General features: G+C 41.3%; 2 protein-coding genes across 3 annotated transcripts in view; one reads left to right on the plus strand and one right to left on the minus strand.

The window, feature by feature from the left end:
* Positions 1–14879, minus strand: part of cux2b (cut-like homeobox 2b) — a 96902-nt gene extending 82023 nt beyond the window's left edge. Inside the window, exon 1 of one of the 2 annotated variants that reach the window (XM_040050157.1) lies at positions 13751–14879. In XM_040050157.1, the coding sequence (XP_039906091.1) occupies positions 13751–13813 (63 nt within the window). In that variant the 5' untranslated portion in view covers positions 13814–14879. Of the gene's footprint in view, positions 1–12973 lie in introns of both variants that reach the window. The other variant, XM_040050158.1, reaches the window with a different exon arrangement.
* Positions 14880–20024: 5145 nt separating this feature from the next.
* On the plus strand, positions 20025–23873 carry myl2b (myosin, light chain 2b, regulatory, cardiac, slow). The gene is made up of 7 exons (XM_040050011.1): positions 20025–20149; positions 21515–21604; positions 21692–21767; positions 23016–23120; positions 23202–23280; positions 23358–23406; positions 23508–23873. The coding sequence occupies exons 1-7, from the start codon at positions 20147–20149 to the stop codon at positions 23610–23612; spliced, it is 507 nt and encodes a 168-aa protein (XP_039905945.1). The 5' UTR covers positions 20025–20146; the 3' UTR covers positions 23613–23873.
* Positions 23874–24750: the final 877 nt, after the last annotated feature.

Below are 24750 nucleotides of genomic sequence, written 5' to 3' on the forward strand. Positions count from 1 at the left end.
TGGCGGCGCACCAAAGAGATTCAAAACATTTTCATTAGTGAGCAAAAAATAAGTACTTCTTACAGAGAGCATTGCTTCTTTTTGCATAAGTTTGATGTTTAAGAGGGAAGATTAGATGGAGGACAGGGGGTTTTATGTCAAGTCTAAGCTCTGCAAGAGCCTTTCTCACTAGTTACACCATCTGATTAGGACTCTTGTTATCCCGAGTGTTTCATCCATCGAATGGAAACTGGAGCATCAAAAATATAAAGCAAAAATAAAGCTGTAACAAGTAACTGTAACCCAAGTTGATTATATCCAGGGCAGGGTAATGCAGAAACGTCAGGTTACTCTTGGTTGTGCTCTCCATTAAAAATATATAAAGTCAGAAACATTTCTACGTAGGGCTGTTCGATATAACGATATATATCGGATGACGATATAAAAACGTCTATCGTTTCATTTTATTTTATGCTATTGTTTGTTTCGTGGTGTCGCAAAATAAACTGTTTACGGCAATATTTTCTCATCGTTTTGACGGTCACTGTAGTGGCTATATTAATGTATTAAAGTTCTCTCTTTCTCTTATATTTAATATAACCACACTAAGGATGGACAAGCACCTGTTTTTATGTGTTGTCATCAGCAACAACGACGGTAACACCATTGCGTGTCCGCTTGTTTATGTTCCACATAAACCTTTCACAATAAAGCTCAAGATCCTGTTGAGACTTTTCAAAATAAACCGAATCACGTGAAAGAGCAGATTATTTACGGAGGAGAAGTAAAAAAGAGCCGCTAGGTGCTAAAAAAAAATAAAACTTAGACTCAAACGTTAGAACAGGCTTTTCCCCGCAGCACGCCGTGTAATAAATACTCACAAAGAAAACGGCGGCCTGTTACAACTTATGTCTAAAAATGTATCGTTTCATGCATCTGTTAAAACACTCCAGCTACATGACGCGCAGCTGGAAACACTTCCCGCAAGTCGAGCTGCCCGAGATTCACATAATTTACAGAAAATGTTACATTTTTGTGATTTATGTCGTTATTGGGACGATAGAATTCTTATATCGGGATATGAGATTTTGGTCATATCGCACAGCCCTATTTCTACGCTGACATTAAGGAACAGCCTGGCAATTCAGGGCTGCATGGTGGTGCACAAATATTACGACGCAAGGAAGCATCAGAGCGCTGGTTTTAAGCAACCGTATGTCAATGTGTACTTATACAACTATGTGCCAGTGTTGCATTGCCATAATGCCAACAAGCCACACTAACACCATCTTGGTAATAAGGCAGGCATGTCACCAAGTCATGCCAGTGCCATTTGCCAATATTTTGAATAAGTCAATATGCCATTCGGTGTGTCGTTATGTCATATATCACAGTCAATATGCCAGCAAAGCAGTGGGACCCAGATCCCTATGGAGGCCAGTGCAATGACAGCAACATCATTACATCATGATATGGTCAATATGTCAAAATGTCATTATGTCACGATATGCTCAATATACAAATATGTAAATAAGCCAAAATGTCATTATGTCAGTACAGCGGTAAGTCATTATGTGAGTGTGATATCATTACACCAAAGGGTCACTGCAATGATGCCCATGTCATTACACTGTGATACAAATTAGGGGATAATATCATGCCAGCGTATGCCACGTTATGTCAGTATCTCATAATACCACCGATTCGACACGCAATGATGCCAGTATGTTGTGAAACTACTGTGCACGTGGCACAGTGCCATGTTATCATGTAAAAGCAGAAAAATATTTCACCTTCTGTGTCTGTCAATCTGTAAATAGCATTTATATCTGTTTGTATATATGCACAATGCAGTTCTTCTACAGAAAAAAACAACCTGACAAACCTCAATGTCAGCCTTTGTAAATGGAATTTAGTCACTGCTTGCCGAGCTACGTCCTAGGAATCTTACTGTTTTTGTCCAGCCACCCACTCCACTGCTTACTCTACCTACAGTCAGTGTTTAGAACTGTGAAGAGAATATGTTCCCTCTGATTTTAGTCTATTGTCTTTTTATCCTTGTAGCTAGAATTTTCGTCTTTGTTTTGCGTTTTCCTCCCTCTCCCATCACTACCTTCTGTCTTCGTTTGTCCTTCTACGCCACATCACCTGCTCAGTCTTTTAGCTTCTGTGACCATGGATTAGTCTAGAACTTGCACACGGCTGTACATACAAAATCATACTATGCTTATAATTATTTAAACTTTGATTAACTGATTTGATCCAGTCAGCAGAGAACACTATTGATTCGATTAGATATTGCACCATCTGGTCTATTGCATAGTTTGAAAAGAATGCCGTGTGAGCAAATGTATACCTTTCAATATATTTGAAACTTTTTTTTATATGCTTGCTTTTGATTTTGACATGTTTGTTAACTTCATGTTTCCAGTACACACTCGGTTATTTAGAGTGCGTTACCGAGCAAGGCTGTGTCAACTTCCTCTCATGAATGCCACACTACATATTAAAGTTTCAAGAATACAGCATTTATATTTCAAATGTTAATAATAAAAAAAGGCTGGTAATGCTGCAGCCCACTGTAAACATTTTCATTCTCAACATACACGTCTTTGAAGCGATCACACAAATAATATTGGGAGTCGGGTGTTTAAAGACCAGATGTGCAAAAATGAGGTGCACTCTGAAGAAGGATGATCCCCCCATAATTCTGCCTACATATCGAGTCATAACTAGACATCGTCAGCAGTTGCAGAGAGGTTCTGAACATTAAGTTTATGGGCTCCTCATTATTTAACATGTTAGGGTCTCCCCACAGCCCAATGAAATTTTGATGGCAGTATTACAGCTAGTTTGTTGGCTCTTCACTCCTACTCACTACTTAGGCAGATGTAAATGTGTAAGAGATGTCTCTTTGGACAGACCCATGTTTCACACAGGAAAAGATACTAGACTAATCCACCTTTCTGCTCTGATGTGAATTCATATTCGATGTGATCTTCCAAAGAGTCTGATCAGAGAGCACTGGATGTTGGTTGTTGCTGTTGTTACAGGCCTCTGTCTGGACAGGCCCAGGACTGCAGTGGTGCAATGATCTGCCTAAGCCATTTCCTGCCTTCCCATCTACATAGTGTAAAAAACAAACATTCCTGTAAATAAAGACGGCTGTCCAACAACTGTCTTCCCAGCGACAATGCTATTGACCATAGTCAGATGCTCCACTGATTAAAAATTGATCCATTTTGAAAAATCTAATCAACTGAATAGGTTTCCTTCATACGTGGGGTGGAGTTAGGTGCTTTTGTTGAGGGGGTTGCAGGGGGGGGGGATTGAGCAGCTGCTGACACAGGGAGGGAGACCTGTTATTAACCCCTGCACCTCCATGCAGCCCCGTGCACCCTGATCCCCACTTCACCTCCCCCTGCGCCCCGGGACCAGACAGGGACCAGACGGTCTGAATTATTCAGCAGTCTGAGAGAAGCTCCGGCCACTTGGCCTATTAATGCCTGACAGTAGAGGCTAGTGGCTCTAATGGCCAGCCTGGAGAAGCCCCAGTTCCCAGTGGATGCAAGTAGGCCTGCTAACGCTAGGCTTCAGGGGATGTGAGAGTGAATTCATCAGAGGCCGAGGTCGCGGCAGGTTAATGATGCCGCACGTCTAGACGGACGCTGGACTCACACCCTGCCCAAAAGGCAGCGGGGAATGGGGGTGGGATGCAATAATATTTTTATCTTTGAAGGAGAACCAGCCCTGCAATATTAAGTCTTGAGGCTTATTTATGAAGGAGCGGCGTTGTTGACTTTGGCCATGATCCGCAATTGACTTCAGGGTGTCCCTTTAAAAATAACAGAGAACAATGAATATCTCCAATCCCGCTGATATGACTCGGCTTCATGTTATGTTCCAGTAGTCCTCCTGTTATTTAGTGCTAAATGAAAAGGAAGCATGAAGAGTAGCATTTATCACAAATGGATAAAATGTACAGACGTAGCTGAACAACGTTCATAACAGAGAGATTAAACAACTGTCGGCACAACCCAACTCTGATTACTCGCTAACCCTTATCATCATTGCACAAACAATGCCAACAGCTGGAGAGGCCCCTCAACTCTAACACAAAGTCACTCTGTAATCAGGGCATCTCCCCCAGAGAGAAAAGGGGATGACGCTCAGGGTGCGACTCATTTGGGAGCATCTCAGCTGCCATGTGCTCCATCACCGTGGTGATCGTATGCATCCGCTCGATGCCTCGGAAGATGTAAACAAAAAAATAAACGCAGGACCAATGAAAGATATTACCCCCTGGGTGCAGCGTGGAGGATCCAGTCAACAACTGCCGAGTATATGATCCGTGTGGCGTCTACCTGGAGATTCCTAATAGAGGAAGCTCTCAGACAAACAGTAATCATTTTTGCACTCAGTCATCATTCACTGTGAGGACAAACACATTATGAAGTCCAGGCAGAGAGGCAGAGGAAGGTATTCTTATTATCATCCACTAGAGATTTATACACTTCAAGGTTGAGTTCTTTGAGTGAGTGGGCTCGATCAGTCTGATGAAGCGCAATGAGTTTAGCCTTCAGTGGGTACTATATGTACCTGACTGTATGGCCACACAACAGAAGCTCTTCCCTTATTCAGGATGCCAAGCGCTATTACTGTTGAGGTCAACATCGCTGCCATGATTGCGCCAAACCAAGGGCATCCTGCAGAAGGCTACCGAGGGGACACAGACACACTCCGCGCCCATTTGCACAAATGTAATTTCCCACCATCTCCCCTCACTCAAGGTGACCAAACACATAACTCAGAGACCCATTAAAACAATCTTGCATTAAAACAATCTTGCCAAAGCATGCAGAAAAAAAGCTTCTTCAAGAAACTGAGCGCAAACAGAGGAGCAAAGCAATTATTTTGCTTGGCCAGAGCTAAAAATCATATGCTTATCATACAGAAAGCCTGAATTGCAGTCTAAATATTGGTACTGCATTAATAGTCAATTGGATGATTTCCATAGAGTGTCAAGCGGAGATGAAAGTAATGTAAAGATATAAATTCCTGTGAGGTCTGTGCAGACCTCCTGCAGTGAAGGAGAATGAGAAGACTGTCCACTTCACATGCATGTCCTCTGATTTGTCCCTCCTCCACCACCACCTTAGCCACATTCCAGTTCCTCAGGCATACTGTTCCTCCTGCCGCATACAGCAAAAGCCTGGAGCAATGTTTAGCTAAACCTGCTGGCCTACGTAGGCAGTGAGAGTCCCCAGAGGGCTGAACAATCAGACAATTTCAAGATCATGAAGCATTAAACCAATTCCGGCAGGGTACACTAATTAAACAGCCGAGCCCGGCACAGCCAACCAATCCCCACAGAGCAATTAAATCCATCCCCTCTAAAACACTGTGGAACCTGTCTGGGGAAAACTGCCGAGAAGTGAGAGAGCGAGAAAGAGGGAGAACGATAGAGTGTGGGGGGAGTGAGGGGTAGGAGGAAAATATCATAAAATTCATCTGGAAAAAAAAAGAGGAAAAAAAAAACTATAGGGGGAATGCAGCAGGAGGCTAACAAGGGAAATTGAAAAAAGCGAGTCTCAATTCACTTCTTTGTTCTTTCCTCTATTTTTTGTCATTAATATTCAAAATGTCTGCCTTTATTCTCAGACGAGGAGGTGTGTGTGCGTGTGGGGGGGGGTGACCACATTTAAATTCAAAAATAGTGACCCTGTTGCGATCAAAAGTTGCATATTTAATTAAGATTACAAGGTCTGGAAAGCACTCGTGAGACTGAAGGGAAAGACAGAATAGCCTCAAGGCCTATATTACACACCGGCAGAGCTGCTAACACAGTTGCAAACCCTAATCAATACCCCGATGCTCTCCTCCACGAAAGTAAATGAACAGGTGACAATGGAAGCATGACATCACTGGGCTTTTCAGGGAACAACAAAGCTTGAGAAAGTGAGAGGCAGGAAGCAGCGGAAAGATTGAAAGTGATTTCTGGGTAGCTCCCACACACCAGGAAAAAAAATGCATTTGTTAACCTGTATAATTGCCGATATTAATAACTTATGATTAAAAAAAAGAAAAGAAGGGCAATCTCCTTTCCCAACAATCTTATGGTTAGGTAAAGCAAATTCTCCCACTGTTTACCCATTTCTCCAGAGTGGCTCGGACAAAGTGCAAGTGTATTTTGGCGGTGCTGAAGAGGAGCAGAGAACACCACAGGGGTATGACTCTGGTGGAAGCAAACCAGAGGTGTGGACAGGGAGGCAGACCTGCTCTTTTCTCCCCCCCCGACTGAGGCGACGTATAAATCAAGAGCCGAGCTTCACGTCTCCACTTCCTGTTCCTCTCCATTAAAAATGATAAACTGTACCTCTTGAAGCCGCTCGCTCGCTTTAGGGTCCCGGTCTGCACCTTCCTGGTGGAAGAAGCGGGCAGAGTGCGCGGCTCAGATTTATTCCATCCCCTCCCATTGTTGGAGATGAATAAGGGAGTAATTAACTGTGTGGGGGTAGCAGCTGCACAAAGACGAGACCGGCTAACACAACAAGCCCGATCCATCTGCTTTTGCTATAACACACCTTTTGTGTTATTTTGATAAATAAGAGCACATCTGCTTAGTAATAACAAATGCTGCTTTAATACTCAAAAGACTGTCTTTCGTGGTTCTTCTCTCTTCCCACTTAAATGAGGACAAATGGGCCTTACAAATCGGTGGCATGCGTAAGACTAGTATTCCTCCAGTCTGGTAAACACACTCTGAGCACTGGCACATAATGAGAGTGGCTGAGATCCCCGAAGACAACCTGGAGAAGGTTAGTGAAGCATTGATCTCATGAGTGCGCGCCGAGCTCAGGGGCACCCTTCACACCACGCAAACCCACGTTACCAGACAACCAGCATCAGAACACAGAAAACCTGGCAGCTGCACATTTGGAGGGTTAAAAAACAAAACAAAAATGTGTTTTTTCTTCCTTCATGAAGGACAAAATGGACAATAGGGGAATAAACTACAGCAACTGAAACCCTCCCAAATACAGCTGAGGCACGTTATTTAGAGAGATGGAGACACAGAGAGAGCGAGAGAGAGAGAGGGCAGCAGGATTCATTGTAAGCCTAGTAAAATGAACAAGAAAGGACTGCTGCTCAATACGTCTGCAGTGGCGTCAGACAGTCAAAACAAATAAAGCCAAGGCCGCGGTGGAGAAACGCAGCTCAATATGGACTTACTGGGCAGGGGACTGGCTGTCAGCAGGGAGAGGACACAGCTTTATACCAATGCCGATGAGCCATTAGCTCTCTCCTCCCGATGCTTCCGCCTGCCTCACTGCGAGCGAAGAAGAGGCTGCCCTACCGCCATGGAGCCATCCTCCAGCACACTAATGTGTCCCTGAAGTTTTGTTAAAGCTGGTTATTTACTCCTGCAAAACAATTGCTCCAGCCTAGGGGCAGCAGTATGAAGAACACACTGCTATGAAAAATCTGGCGTCTCTTGCTATGAAGCACTGTCAACTACCAAGGGGGTGTTCTTGTTGAAACATTGGAAGTACTGTGGTTTTTTTATGTTTTTACCCACAATACCACACGAGAGAAAACAACTAATATGCATAACTTCAAGAAGGTAGCAAATTACAACACAGGTAAATGGAAAAAAATCTTAGTAGTCATTAGCCACAGTAATTTGGGATCAGTGCTATGAAATCATGTGTGAGGTATGTCAATTTCTGTTGCTGTGACTGAAAAGGGTCTACTCACATAACACACACGCACACTCGCATGTGCACACGCACACACTTTCTCACTTACCTCTAGTGGTATCTATTCTTGGAGATAGGGAAGAATCAGAGACTCAAAACCTGAGTGAATAAAAGCAAACCTTTCTTTGGTAGAAAATACTTCCAATAAAAAATACATTAAAAAAATTACAAATCACTCAGGGAAATGTTGTGTTTTCTAAGCCCAACCTTAGACCACCATACCTCCATACTACAGTTCTGCATCACACAGCATTTCAGTCGCTGAGCGCGGCGCCTCATAAAATTTGTCACAATCCTCTAAGCGAGGTTGAGGCAAAAAAACATCTGGCACAAGTCATTTAACAATAGTGTCATTACATAGTTTGTCCAGCAGAGCAACCTCAGATCCATTATTTAAAACGCTTCTTTACTTTCAGTACTGCAGCTGCCCTTACAAATGACTCCCAGCAAACACGCCTGAAACAGACAAATCATCTCCAAAACTGGTCAAAGTATGGCACCAAAAAACACGACCACAGACACACGGATGTGGACGTCTTCACCACGAATAACATGTCCAGCCAGAGAAAGCAAGAAATACCAATCAGATTAAAACAATGAAAAAATTTAATGTGTGTCTTTTTTTTCAGTAAAACTATATATGACTGACAACTAATTTGGTTACTAAATGGTTGTGAACAGCTCTGTGTACACAGACTAGCATTAATGAGCCTGTTTATTTAAACATAGAACTTTTAAGTCATCTATGTCTGTGACTACTTGAAGTCCGGAGCCAGCTAATTATTATTCCATGTTGAAAGTTTCACAAGACTGCAAACATACAACTGGGATATATGACTTCGTCACATTCACCACAAAGGATTGTGGGCCAGAATAGCTAGGAAGGCACGCTGACTTGCACGCTGGAAAATGCAAAAACAAAAGCATTACATATGACATACTGGGACCAGTGTTAACAATAACCATCATAATGGAAGTAGTACACCTTAACACTGGTTGACACCTGCCATAATACTACTAAAAGTGCAAAAAAAGACACGAGAGAGACTCTACCTGCACCAGAAATTTTTTTTACCCAATTCAATTGCAAACTAATAGACCGACTCCTTCGTAATGCCGCTTAGTGCCATTTTAACAGCCAAGATGGGAACTGACTGCAAGTGTTCACAGACCTGGTTCCCATCTTCAAAGCATTTCAAAGACAGAAAAATCACAAGTTCATTGGCTATGGTCGCGATAATTCTGGTTGTGCTGCAGTGTTCAACCACTGTTTTCCCTGTGATTGTAGCATAATTGGAGACTCTAAACTGCCCATAGGTGTGAATGCAGGAGTGAATGTGAGTGTGAATGGTTGTCTGTGTCCATGTGTTAGCCCTGCAACACACTGGCAACCTGTCCAGGGTGCACCCTGCCTCTCGCCCTAAGACACACACAGCTGGGATGGGCTCCAGCCCCCCCCCCAATGACCCTGAAAAAGGATAAGCGGAAGCGAATGGATGGATGGATGGATGGATGGATGGAGCATAAACAGCACATATGAAATATTTTCTGGCATATTGAAAAAAAACTGATGCTACTAACATACATACAGCATGCTAGCATCAGTACTGGAATGGTTTAGACTACAAGAATCATTAATTTCATAGTATCTCTTTTCTTGCTTAAGTGCTGTGAGCAGCGACGCACTCAGTGCTGCCAGTAGTGGCTGGAGGCTTCGCTACCGCATTGCTACTAAACGCTTTCGTACGGATGATGAAATGTGTGATTTCCAAAAGACGGAGATAAACTATGAGGCATAAAATAGTAGAGATAGATTGCAGATGTCATTTTTCTCCTCAAAGCTATAAAGACTGCGAAGGACATCACAATCAACAACACTTTATTTCCGTGGAGGAGCTATTTGAGAACGGTACTATGTTTGTAGCTGGTATTATCCAAACCTTTCATTTTACAGCTTTCAGGACATCTCAAGTTTACATAAACAGTAACATCATCACACCAGGGCTTATCAACCAAGAAAAAGAGAAACAGTCTGCAAACAGGAGCCCAAGCAAGGCAAAAATGATTGGATAGGTATGGAAATCTACTTGAAGGAAGGTCAAAGTGATTAAGCTGACATTAATGACAGGCCTAGTCTTCCTGTGAGAATGCTCACCGTAGCTGTCTCTAAACCCATTTGTCATTCTGCTTCCAACGCTGAAGCATCTGCTTTGAAGTCTCTACCACTAATGCTACACAGAGAGGTTAAACAGCTTAATGCTGAAGTCTGTTTCACTCCTCTCGCTCTCTAATGTTCCTCTCCGTTTTATGTACCGGGGGTTATGGCTCTTGGATTTCACATCTCAATTTGCCCCAGATAGTCGTGTAAAAGCTCCCCTTCTTTCTTATTTGCTTTGTTGTCACTGTCAAAAGGAAGAGAGGGGCAAGCTGAAGGATACCGGGGACCGTGACAGGCATGCCCCACCCATCGATTCACAGAAGTGGGAATAACAAAACCGCGTTAAGAAATGTTTATATGAGAGGCGAGCACAAGTGAGCTGGCTTTTACATTTGCACTTAATCTTGCAAAGATTTGAAAGACAAGTCTTGAAAAATGAGCTAATGAGCACTTTTAGCAGCCACCGTGGAGGTCAGCTTCAAATCCTTTTACATCAATCGCGGTATGTGAATAAAATGATACAGCCATTATGATAAATAAAACAAGATCTGAGGCGCTCTGGACTTACTCTCCACTACAATGAGATTATGGTGACGCATGTGACATTAACAATATCTGCAAACAAATATATGAAAGCATGAATGAAAGGGAGACAGAGACCGATTTTCACAGCCAATTTGAGATTGCAGGGTGTGTGTGTGTGTGTGTGTGTGTGTGTGTGTGTGTGTGTGTGTGTGTGTGTGTGTGTGTGTGTGTGTGTGTGTGTGTGTGTGCGCGTGTGTGTGGAGGAGCTACTGGCAAACAGCACACAGAGCAGGCTGGCAGCGGAGGCAGCCAGGCTCACAGGCTGCAAAGCAATTTCACTGTTTGGCAATACTGTTGTCTCTGTGTGTGGATTAGAGCTGACACCAGAGCAACTGAGTCATGCTAAATGTAGTACAATCACAAGCTTTTGTTCCTGATCTAAAACCCCGCTGCCTCTTCGATTCATGCAAGAGACTTTGGAAACAACGCTGAGAAACGGTAACAAATAAGCAGAGTATTATTTCACCATATGAGTACAGCGTTGCGACATTACTAAAAAAAAAAAAAAAGATCAACAGAGGGATTACAGTGACTGGTAGTAAAGGCACAGAGCCCAAGTTTGCTGAAGGAAAATCTAATTGGCCTTTTAAGTCGGCTTTGACGATAGCCTTTTCTCCGACTTCTCAAAGGGCAATTAAAGGTAACATTATGTGTGATAACTAAACAAACCGTGACTGTAATCAAGCTGCATTTCCACCTGGTTTCACCACGGCTTCTCATCGCCAGACCATCCAAAAACACTCTCTTACTCCTCAGGTACCACACTGGCCCAGAGTTGCTTCTGAGCCTGGCAGGACCTGGCAGGACAGACCCTGACCCGTCCTTTTCATGCTCGCCCACGGAAATGCCATCTGGCTGGTGTGAATGATTACCACAGCAACGGCCGGGTGACCTGCAGCCAGCAGGAACCAAGGTCACTCCACCTCAGCACTTCGCACTTTCCCTGCCCTCTTTTCATCAGCCTGCAGGTGAATTATTCATCCTGTGCAACTCAAGAGGCACAAATCCACTGCACAAACACTGAAGAAGAAAAAAAAACGCACACTCGGTTTACTGATATAATAACTTGTAATGAGAAAATAAATGTTCCAGTGTGAACTGTTCAAATAAATAGCTTGCAGTTGTACTCTGCTAGAGCAAAAACTCGGGTTCTATATGGGAATAGATGGCGAAACGGCTGTAATGATTTTACATTACCGGAGCTGCTTTCTGCAGGATAATGTGATCAAATTTGTGGAAAAATATTAAAGGTTTCGGGGTTAAAAAAAACGAATAGAAGAAGAAAAGATTAATTTTCAACACGGCCACAACTTTCATCACATGCATGCGTGCAATGAGTTTTAACACTCTAATGAGTGAAAGTGAATGTGCACCTATCACAGGTACTAAAATACAAGACAGGTAGCAACATATGGATCTCAGCTTAGTTGCAGTCTAACACACCTGTATTTCTGCCTTTGCACACAATGACCTGTTTCCACCTGATTGGCTTATTGTTTATAATATGCACCACATACTTATAGTTCAAATGCCATCTACCTTCAAGGCATTCACTACTAGAGGTGTTATTTATTAATAAGCTGATAATAAACGTCCTGAAAGGGATTTACTACGTTATAGCAAAGGGTGCCTCATTTAACAAGTATGAGTTAACACTTTTCTACAGGTACCATGAATTTAACTTATACAGCTGGTTATTATAAGCCTTATTATCATCAGTTACCGAATGGGGGCTACCATTTTTTATTATATACCGCCACATTAGTACTCCTGACTGAGGGCATCCTTAAGGGGCACTTTACATTTAGCTCCTCGCCTACTGAGACGCATTTAATAATAATATATATATATATATTGCATGTATACGTCTATCATAAATCTGGTGCCGTGGTGACATGGTGAGAGCCAGCAGGGAGGACGCTGCATGAAGCCGCCAACAACAATAGCTCCCTCGCCCCTCTGGATCCCCAGCCTGGATGTGTGAGAGGTGTCCAGCGGCCGGGAGCTGGAATAACACTCGACCAACCGGAGAGCCACTAAGATCTGATTTCTGCTCCTCGGCAGGCTTTTCCGACAGAGCCGGACTGCCATGCCCCTGTCATCTCTCATGTTACAGAACATCAGTCAAACGGCAGAGACGGTGCCCTTGCGCCGGCCGAGGCTGATTTACAAACATTAGCGGGGAATACAATTACACAGCTTCCCCCGGCCGAGCAGCCCTATGCGGCTTCAGGATGGAGAGAGAGAGGGGGGAGAGGAGAGGAGCAGGGGTGGGGGGCGGAGTGGACACTGAAAACAGCGTTTAGCTTTCCTCAACCTTATTTCAACGTTTGCTTCCAGGACCAGGAGCGAGCTACGAGCCCGTCAGCGCCGTGCTTCATAAATCCAACTTTGAGTTTGAGTGGCTCAAGCTGTAGCCAAAGGCTACGGAGGCTGACATGCTATTTAACGGGACTACATGTTATGGCTGTGATACAAACAAACCGCTCACCTGCCACATTCTCCTCGCTATTAATCACAAACATTTTGGTGCCAGCGACATGACAGTCCAAAAAATTTTTTAAAAATTAAAAGAAAAAGAAAAAGGTCGTCTGTGAACCGCGAATAAACGCTGTGTGAATGTAGCCTAACAGTAGTCTACTGTGTCAATACAGCCAAAACACTAGTCCGCACATTAAATATTTTATCATAATAAAAATGTCCGAGCAAAATAACTAAATTAACTTTCCACGTCACACTTAAAAACTTCCCGACATGCAAATCCTTCGGAGCAGAAAATGTAAAATTCAAAGAAATGCACTGTAGCCTGCTGAAAGGTGCAGCAGCAACGCAACGACCGTCGACACAAACCGCATAAAACATTAAGCTGGGAGAAAAAGTTACAGCCTACGTCCAAGGACAGCGATTCGGAGGCGCATTAAAAGTTTCCGTACATGTAAGTACGGCTGTGCTCGTCGCGGACAATAATGAGTAAAAAAAAAAAGAAGAAGAAGAAGAAGAAAAGCTAATGCATAAACATCAGTGCTGTCCGCGGTGCTGATCCCAGATCGGTGTGGCACAGAAGGCTGTGCTGCTCCGCGGTCGCTCCACCGCTGATCAATGATTGAACTGAACAAAGGCAGGAGAGGGATCAATTTCTAATAACTATCAATGCAAACAGCGCTTCCTTTCGCTTCACGTCCGCCCAAAACAAGCAAACACACCCCGGAGTACAGTAGCAAGGCATACCGCTGAAAAATAAAGCGAGAAAGGTGAGAATAGCACTAACCTGCAGCCGCCGTAGATCAAATTTCTTCCAATATTGAAACATCGATCCTACATCGGCGGCCATCTTGGGGGATATTGAGGAGATTTTTTTCAGCGGCTGCAATAAATATGTGGGCTGGATTCCCCCTCGTTAAACAACGTTTACGATCACCGGTCCCACTTTTTAAAAAAAGTAACGGAGAGACTTAGCACGAGAGTCCGCACGTATGTTTGACAAGTCTGCCAACATGTCTTTTGTTGGAGTAGGAATTAAAAAAAAAAAAAAAGTAGAGTTGTTCTTTTTTTCTGGAAAAGTGCCCACGTCTTAAAAAAAGAAGAAAAAGAAAAAAAAAGAATAAGAACAAAATGTATCCGTGCCTCTGTCCCCGACATTAACTGGACAATTGCACTTGATTTCGCTTAGGCAAAGTTATCAATAGTGACGAAAAAGCCCGAGTTTGATCAATAGTGTCTGGAAAAGGAAAGGAGATGATGTGCAGATTAGTGGAGTTCTGGGAATTTAGCCAAGCCTACTTTTTTTTTAGCGTGTTTATTACACGAGCACATGGGACTGACTAATTAGAGGCAGAGTTGCAAATTAGAATGGGCTACATTATCGATACGTGTAGTCCAACTATTATTAGAATGCCACTTATCAGTCCGCATGTCGCCTTCTTGTCGTGCAAATTAGAGCAAACTTGCGCATTATGAAACTCTTCCTCCACATTTAAAGGAAAATGTGCACAAAGATGAACATTTCAATCATGTTTTTACGCTATTTTCCTAAATCACTTTCTGATGGCAGACAGTTACTGTCAAAAGTTCAATCCCACATTTGTTATTAAACATTCCACATGATCTACTACTTGCAGTATTTTACCATATTTGGATTTTCTTCTGGATCAATTTCTATAGAATAGAAATGAGCCACTGTGACTTGGTGGCTATTGAGTTTAATCGTGCATTCACATTAAGAGGAGCAAATTAGGACGTAAACGCGCTCACTGTAAGACTATAAAAACATAAAGATGGATTTTAGGAAATTGGCTCGTTTCCTATTACTGACAGCAGAATGCTGGGAAGAGTTAAACTGTCACAAAATCGACTGTCTAACTGACTATAGCAGTATATATAGAGTGCTCTTTGTCTACTTAAAATAACTCATTCCTCTGGTCTGGAGATGCTGCTGTACTGCTACAACACTGGAGTCAGGTGCTCCCCCTGCTGACACCACAGAGTCAGAAGGAAGGTTATGTGCGGATGGGCTTTGTGTGATTCCTTGCACAGGTAAAACCCAAATGGTTTGCACCACGTAGCTTCTCGCTCATATATCCCTTATATGAAAAATCAGTCCCAGTTAGAAAATTAAATTCTCTCGAGTCATAATCTAAGCACCTCCAGGGACGATGACATATTTCTCTGCCACAGACAAACACCTTAGGGGGAGAGCGAAGGGAAATTATTAAAAGTTTTGCTTATTGCATTTTATTTCTGGCTCTAGGGTGAGGCTAAAGTGATGGATTCATATGTAAGAAGGAAGGTAGTTATCAGAAAACCAGCATTCACAGTTGAGCTATAGAAAACATTGTGATTCTTATAACTCATTAGGATGTATGAAAAACGTAATGAATACATTGAGAACCAGCAGCAGTCCCAGCTTGATGATGTTGAATCGTCTTCTGTTGTCATTTTGACATATTTAGAATGCATATATATATATATATATATATATATATATATATATATATATATATATATATGATTTATTCTTATTTACATTTGAGGAGAGAAATAAATCTCAGAGACACACACTTCAACAAAGGAATGAGCACAGGTGTAGATTTCAATATCTGTGTCATTTCACCCCCACCGCAATGAAAAAACAAAACAAAACCTGAAAGTAGCAGAGGAGTTACTGAGGAAGAGAGCCACGGGAACGTCACTCAGAAAAGGAATGCCTCCCAAAAAGTCTGTTTTTTAACCCCCAAAATACAAGAATGAATTATAAGTTAATGCAATTCTTCAAACACAGTTATAACCACCGCATGCAAACACACATATTTAAAGACACACAGTGTTGTGGTCTCAGTCAGCAGCTCTGCAGCATCTTCTGTGACACCTTAGATACAGGCAACCACAGATTTATCTGACAGAGCAAAACAAGAGATCTGATATATTGTCTCAAAAAGCTGTTTGTTTTTCTTTATTATAAAATGCTGCTGTGGGCCTTTATCGTTTTCATTCAACCTGATTAGCATAGATGATATGTACATGATCTTAAAAATGAGGGGTTGATATATCAAAATGAATGAATTTATCAGTGACATAGAGGTAGCCTGATATCAGACACCCTGACTCTCATGTCTGAAAGCGCACAAGCACAGAAGACCGTGTCTAGCTTAGCAAGGATACCACTAAATGAGAAAAGCTGAGAATGATTATTTGAAAGCAAGACGGAAAGCCGCTGAGGTCCCAGCATATGTTGAAGTGTGAGCTGCAGCCTGATGATTGTATTTTCCTTTACATAAATAAACTGATGCAGAAAATGCACAAATTGGAGCATGAAAGTGTAAGGAAAATAAGTGTACGATGCTCCAAATTTCAGGGGAAAGGACACCACCCCAATGTGTCCTCCCTGTGAACCCCAAGCCAACAGGAGTGAGAATGAAGCCCACCTCTGATCAAGCACACTTCACTAAGTAAGGACATAAAGTTGGTACATACACACATTCTTAGATGAATCTTTTACGTTTTCTCTGTGCACAATCGCCTGCTCACGCTAGAGAAATTCTATCTGCCAGCAGATATAATAAATTGTTTTCAATCGCAGACATTTTCCAGTGCCGGCCAGGAACACTGTTCTGGCTCACCAGGAACATATAGAGAGAGCCCAGGCTCTGCAGGGACCCAGCTGGACTTAAATGTGGCTCCAGTTGCTGAGACTGTGTCTGTCAAGGTCCCTAAATCCAAATTCAGCCGTTTGAAAAATTGTTCAATCTCACAGCCTCAATCAGCTCTGAATATAATCTTGACCCCACGTTCACCACCATCATCAACAAAGCACTACGGGCCTCTTCCAGTAACCCCCATCACCTCATTCAAATTAATACATTCTTCTGTAAAAGCTTAATCTAAAAAGAAATCCACAGTTACTTAAAATGAGGACTGTGTGCACAGATGGGAACAATAAAATCATAGCTTTGATGAGGTCGCTGAATGAGGCATTTCTTTGAAAATGCTGACAGTATATTTAATAAAGTGTCAGGTTTTTGATGAATGATAGCAGCTTCTCCGAGCTTGTTTGGTGATTTTATTACGGATTAAAAGCTCCACCTAAGTCTCAGTCGGAAGAGGAGAGTGTCTCATGCACGTTTCTGCAGCTACTCTGATAATAATTCATTGGAGATTCATTTTAGATGAATCGAACATTTATCAGTGTGATCAGAATACCTATATGTTAACAGTGTTTTACCATTTATATAGAGAGATGAAAAAACAGAAAGATGGCCCGTGCACGCTGCTGAGAACCTTCGGCTGTGCTCAGCAGAAGCAAGGTTAAGGGTTATAACTGTAGCCTGTTTTATTTAAATACGCATTTAACCATTTTCTTAACCCCTCACCCTATCCTATACAATGCCTATCCTAGCCGTCACTGGCTGAGAATCATGGTGCTCTCTGAATAGGGTTTCCATCACAGGGCTAACATCCACACCCATGGCCAGTCTTAGAATCACCAGTCAAACATACATATCTTTGGACTGTGAGGAACGTTCAAATGCTCATCTCTAAAATGCAGTGATACTGACTGCTTTCAGGGCAATGCAGTGGTGTAGTAGTTAATGCTGTTGCCTAATGTCATTTTCTGGTCTAAAATCTGTGTGGTATACCTAAATTACATATAGTGCATGAATGAATCCTGGCATAAATGTGTGTATGAAGAGCTTTGAGTGGTCAGTAAGATTTTTTTTTTAAGTGCTATATAAATTCCAGTCCATTTCTTTGCCAGGTTGCTGCCTTTGTAAAATAATAGGTGATTATGAGCCAATTATTAAAGAAAGAATAATTCTATTCAATTCAGGTTTGTTTATAATGTACCCATTCTCAACAATTACCTTCTTAAGATCTTATAATTTTAGAGGGAAAACAATTAGACTGTGAGCTAACACTTGGCGACAGTGAAAAGGAAAAACTCCCTTTTAACAGGAAGAGGCTCAGGGAGGGGCAGACATCTCCAAAAGCAGTTTTGGGATGAGGGAAGAGAAGAGAAAGGAGAGCAGAAAGAAAAGAAAGAAAGAAACATAGTTGCATGCAGTAAAATAAACAAGTGTTAAATACAGCCCATTATTCATAACTGACTTATTAACTGTGCTAACTTGGTATAAGAGCTAACACTTGGACTAAATCATAACTTTACAGCTACATTTTAGTTGCAACCTTCCGCTGGCATTCTCATGAAAGCGAACAACATTGTTAATACCTGGGAGTTCTTTTTTTAATGTTGTTATTTGAGATTATCATACGAAGTATATGAGTTCACACAATGCATCTGCACTATATTAAATGTGCAATTTACCTCAGTTAGGTGATTAGCAACCACACAAAGGTTTGATGATTTATTCATTGGAAAATGTGATATTATCCTAAAATGTCCATGAATAGAAATTATATCAACATAATTAAATACCCTATTTGAGGCACTTTGATTGCAGATAAAACTTTTGAAACACCAGAACACTAAAGGTTTTGAAATTGCGTGAGACAACAAAAGTAAACAGATTCAGTGTTGCTGAAAATGATGCAATGTCCCAGTCCCATCACTCGCCTAAGGCCAAAATCGCTAAACCCTCAGCAGACACCCTGGGTGTCTGCTCTGAATTTATTACAGGTTCAGAATGGTGCAAAAAGTAGGAAGAGGACAGCACTGTGCCATTTGAGCCACAATTACAATAACTTATTAATAAATAAATAATAATTCCTGTTTGTGACATTAGACATTTTAACAAAAGTCAGGAAAACCATGAACATATGTAAACACTATCCAGCTGTTTAACTGGATACAAACAAGTGTGCCATAAATAAACACACAGTGAGCAGTCAGATGCTGTCACTTCCATCCATGATTGGTTATTGTAGATTTTATCTGGGGACAATTTTACTATAAAATGTATGGCGACACCCTAAGAAAGCTCTTAAATGCTCCAGAAACTGGTCCAAAATGCCTTCTATACTAGTTCAGCCTGGATGCTGAATGTTGTGGGTTGCTAGCACTATCTACTGGACAAACTGGGTAAATGACTGGTCAAAGAAATAAAAGAGGAGTCTTTGTAAATTAGTAAAAGGTGACACATTTGTCTCTATTTTCACAGCAAAGCTAGTAATATAAATAATAGATAGTTTTCATCAAATATGAAAAATAAAAGATACGTAATGAACAATAAAAGGGGATTAAAAAAAGAACAGAATATACAAATGTGATTGATTAGGGATGGAAGAGCTCAGCCTCAGAGTCAAATCAAATCAAATGGGTAAAGGTGGAAGCTAAATGATTTTTCATTATGAATTCAGAAATACCAAAGAGGTGGTGTTGTGGTGAGTTCTAAGTTGTGGGACCAGAGCACCTGGAAGCAGTTTTCCAAGCTCAGTATGAACTTGAGGAGTTTGCAGACATACTCAAAGGCCCGAGTCTGACGTGATCCAGAGCACCGGTCTATCTCAGAAGCAAACTGCCAACATAAAATCCGCTTAAGCTGCTGTCAGTTAGCGCTAAAACTTCACCTTTACACCGCTGTGTTTTGCAGTATGGTGTGTTAAGTGTGTCCACTACCTTGTTAATTATCTAATGAAGCTCAGTCTCACTGCTGGATGTCCAGCACTGCCGCAGGACAGAAACTGAACACTGCTTTGAAAAAACACATGATATGAACAAGGTTGCCTATTTTCCACAGCATGACATACTGTTTATGATCAACTCTTATTGGGGCTCAGAAAGCTTCAGCTAACAGTTCTGTTTATTGTGCTACCAAGAAATGGCTCCAGTCAGAGGTTGTCCCTCAGTCTCTGTGGAGCAGTAACAGGACAGCTGGATGATGGATCCCATCAAGTGCAACTGTCAGTCACAAACACAACTGTCCTTCCCGAGCCAGAGCTATGTCCTGTTGTTATTCTGGGGGCTCAGTAATGGGGTATGTGTGTTTGGCTATTATCCCTAAATCTCATGAACTCAGACAATGGTGGCAGTGAGAGAATAGACCTCTTTACCTGTGTCTCTGCCTAAACAAGGCATGGAGTATTTATAGCCCATAAGTGTGCGCCATTATAGATGGGAGAGGGGTGAGTATATCAGCCCCTTGTTTTGGGGGCTGCTCCATCATAAAGCAGCGAGGATACTGCTTGGTCCAAATCCAGCTAACACTGAAACATGGTGAGTGGATACAGATCTCATTGTTATTGTCTTTAACATTGTTTAAAATAAGTGCCAGACTGTGAGGAGACAGTCTGTTTCTGCTGTGTGATTAATGTGTTTACTGTAGATATCTGTATAACAGTCCGTCAAAGTCTGCTCTTTTCAAACAACAGATAACGCACCAATGTACTCCATGTCAATATGTTGTGAGGGCCTTTTTTTTCCTTTAAATAATCAATCGGACAATGCTCCCGTTGTCCTATTGATGAGATATTTGTCTACTTGACTTGAAGACATTTTCATCAAAATGACAACAAATTAACTGTCTCGGAGAGGAGAAGGAGGAGGCGGTAAGGAAAGCCTTGACCTTAAAAAAAAATTTTTTTTACTTGCAACTTTTTCCTCCGTGTTTACAATAAAATGGAGCAATGACATTTAAAACACACACAACATTTAAGGAGAGGAAATGGGAGGGATGAAGAGGAGAGAGGTGAGAGAAAGGCAGCAAAAAAACAGAAAAGAGGCTTAGAAGAGCAGCCAACCGGGTTGGAAAGAGCAAAACAAAGGGAGTGCGGAGCAGACAGCAGAGAAACACGAGCAACAGGTGCAGGCTATGAAGAGGTCAGTGGTTATTCGCGTAATATTTGGCCCAATAAAGTTTCCGCTGGTCCAACAGTGATGTGCATTGGGCAACAGCAAGAAATAGCAAACTCTGCCTCGTTGCCCACGAGTACATGAATCCTCTTAAAACAAAATAAATAATTAAATAAATGTATCTGAGTGCCAGAGGTCCCTTCCATGAGATATACAAGAGCTAATCCACAACAAGGGTTAGACAGCAGCTGTCGAGAGGACCCTGAATCCGAGCAACATGATGTCACTGCGCTGCATCCCCCTTACGGTGTTTTTCACAGTTCCTTGGCAGTCATGTAAATAGCTCAACATAATCCTTGCCTCTGAGGGATTTCTGATCAAACAGGGCTCAGTGTACTCTCCTGTCATCACATACACCCTATAGAATAATCCCTCATGTGATCCTGGGACTATGAGAGTGCAGGCAGTGGACCACACCCTCCCTAGGCTTACCCTGTGTGCTCCCCAAACTGGAGGCTCGAATAAATATTTCCATAACAAACTGACAGTGTTTGTAATCCTCACTAATGAAATGTGTGCCCCCCAGTATAAACCTTTCCTCTTGTGCAATAGATGCATACCCCCCCCACTAAGACACACGCACTTAGTGAGAGTGAGCTGATCGTCGGCTCATTACCACGTGTGACAGTAAAACCGATAATGAGTAAGGCTGTACGGAAGAGCCAGGTGATGATCGTGTGTCATTGCTATTGGATCTAATTAAGAGTGTCATCGTTAAACCCCCCACAGGCACCCAAGAAAGCAAAGAAGAGAGCGGAGGGAGCCAGCTCCAATGTGTTCTCCATGTTCGAACAGGCCCAGATCCAGGAGTTCAAAGAAGTCGGTACTCTGCCAAAGGCTTTCTTTCACATTGAATTTGAGCAGTTTACTCACTGCGATGTCTGCTCACTCTGTATACTCCCGCAGGCGTTCACTATCATGGACCAAAACAGAGATGGCTTCATTGACAAGAACGACCTCAGGGACACCTTTGCAGCTTTAGGTAAACTCACTGTGTGTCACGTTCCTGTTGTGATGGTTTCACATGAATACATTACACAAGTCCAGCAAAAAACAAAAGAAACCTTAGGCATTCTCAGGTTCCAGCTTCTCACATGTAAGAATTTCATTGTCTCAGCAAGTAGAACTCACCTTGAGTTCTGGGATGTTTAATTGCCATTTTTAAAATACCGTCTGAACAAACAGATAAGTGATAAATTGAGCTGTAGTAGTCATGAGATTAATCATTAGCTGACTTTTTCCCCCAACCTAAGACTTATTAATATTATACATAAACAAGCAAACCTATTAAACATATTACAACACAGACTAAACAAGAAAAGCACAGCAAACAAACATGATCAAATTTACATTAAAAAGAATATTTGTATCTTTTCAAATAACACATGGTTCACAACAAACTCCCGGTCTTCCACATATTTCAAAGAGTCTCAAAACCTTTCCAAGTTTTTTTTATTTTAATACATATGTTTTCCTTCATAGGGTTTACTGTCAACATATTTACTGCATACCTGGAAATATCTCCAACTGTTTCTACTAAATGTATTAAACCTGCAACTGAGTCATTTTGCAATAAACAATATTATGTCCTCTGGATATAATGATAGCTATTTCCTGAGCTAGTTATTCTCGATGTTTGTTGTGTGATTTATTCCATTTTCCATTTCTATTCCAATACTTTGATTAGATAGAGTCATTCAAAAGAGTTTTATCAAAAGCCATACCTCATTTTTCTTTATTATTGTTCATTTAGGTTTTATTTTGTATAAGAAGAACCTTAACTTGCTGCAACAAATCTGTTCTAGTCTTTATCGACCTGGGATTCAATTTTGTTTAATATTTTTGGAAAATGTTGTGTATTATATTGAGTACTATCCATCAAGCTTGCTGACTTCATGTTCTACATTTGTTTAAATGTTCCAGTGGTTTTAGAATATATTTAAAGGACCAAGTGTTGAATGTGCCTTGAAAAAAATCTCAATAGATTTTTTTTTAATACAAAGCTGGAAAACTGTTGTTATTCCAAATTTCCAGCAACTGCATCCCCTTCCAATTCCTTCTTTGGTCATTTTGGGCTGGATGACATGGTCAACCCATTTAATAGTTCCATTGAGCTTTTGTGGATTTGTTTTAATCTCTTTATTGGACTATTTTCAATAAATAATATATCAGTTTAAAAAATGAGCATTAATTGCAACCCCTGTTTCACCATATATTCCATGTTTTTCAGGCCGTTTAAATGTCAAACAAGAAGAGATTGATGACATGCTGAAGGAGGCACCAGGGCCCATTAATTTCACTGTCTTTCTCACCATGTTTGGAGAGAAACTAAAAGGTAAACGAAGATGCCGTTATATGACGTTCAAAAAATGAAATCATTTTTCTTCAATGCGGAACTGCCACTTTTCATCTACAGGTGCTGACCCAGAGGAGACTATCCTTAATGCTTTTAAAGTCTTTGACCCTGAGGGAAAAGGAACACTAAAGAAAGAGTTGTGAGTAATAGTCTGGTTCTTAAGTGACTCGTGACATTTGCGTCTCGTTTGCTCATCATTGCTGCTCGTCTCCACAGTGTGACAGAGATGCTGACGACCCAGGCTGACAGATTCTCTGCTGAAGAGGTTAGTGCTCCACCTCTGACGATGCAACAGATAGTTGAGCCTTGAGTTTTTATAAATGCAGATACGCTCTGTAACCTTTCTTTTTTACTTCGTACCCAAAGATGGAGCAGATGTTTCAGGCATTCCCTCCAGATGTAGCAGGGAACCTGGACTACAAGAACCTCGTCTATGTCATCACACACGGTGAAGAGAAAGACCAGGAATAATCACATCCTCCCTCACTGGGTCGTATTTGTGCTGAGATATGATCACATATGACAGCAAAAACAGAAAGCAAAAACGTAAATAACTTCAGCTTCAGTTTTTGAATATGCACATGGATCAATGTGTTCATTCATTCATTCATGATTATAACATGTATATGTATGTATATTATTTGAATATATATGAGTAATCTCTTCAAAGGTGAAATTAAGAGTTTGACCTCGGATGTTTTTGACAAATCAATAAAGAAAGATTCAACCTCACCGAGATGCATTGAAGAAGCGAATCTCAGTGTATTTCATCTTCCATAAGTAGTGATATTTAATTATCTGTATATAGTGATTTTATTTCAGTGCTCACTGTTGATCAGTAGAAGAACACTGGAACCCAGAAGCTCCAAGTCCCATTTGTTCAATTTTGCCTTAAAGAGTACTTTAAGTGTATAAATATAAGGGAAAGGATTGCTAGGTAGACAGTGTGTCCTTTAAAGGCTCTATGTGGCTACTCCACCATAGCTCAGCTTCTGTTAATGGTAAAGCTAATCTGTAATTACACTTACTGTATACCCCAGTATCATTTACTGTACTTATGTATCGCTTTATTTTACATGTAAATCAATTTCTTGATTGTCTAGAAATTGGTGCATCTCTAAGGTTTTTATTGGTTAACTGATATTCAAATTGAAGCAAAAGTGTTCATCATACTGAATTATTTCCTAATCAGATAACACAGAACAGGAACTGCGTATAATTAATATCCGGTATGGTGAAAAAAAACCTAATTTCATTATACTTTACTAGAGAAATGGAAAATAAGTGGAGCAATTTATTGAAACGAGATCAAACATACATGGAAATACACTGTATAAGCCAAAAGTTTTGAAATTTCTAATGAACTTCAAAGTCAATATTTGATATCAATACTTTTATTCTTCACAACAGGCTGAACTTTTTTAGGGATGTTTTCTTAGCATTTCTTTAAGCAGTCTTCAGGAATAGTTCTGCAGGCTTTTTGAAGGACAATCAAAACTCTTCTTTGGATGTTGGCTGCCTGTTATTCTGGTTTCTGTCGAGATGATCCCACACTGCTTCGATAATGTTGAGGACTTGGCGACTGAGGAGGCCAAACCATAGTGTGTGT

This window comes from Simochromis diagramma, unplaced genomic scaffold (assembly GCF_900408965.1).
Source record: "Simochromis diagramma unplaced genomic scaffold, fSimDia1.1 OVJJ01000159.1, whole genome shotgun sequence".
NCBI lineage: Eukaryota > Metazoa > Chordata > Actinopteri > Cichliformes > Cichlidae > Simochromis > Simochromis diagramma.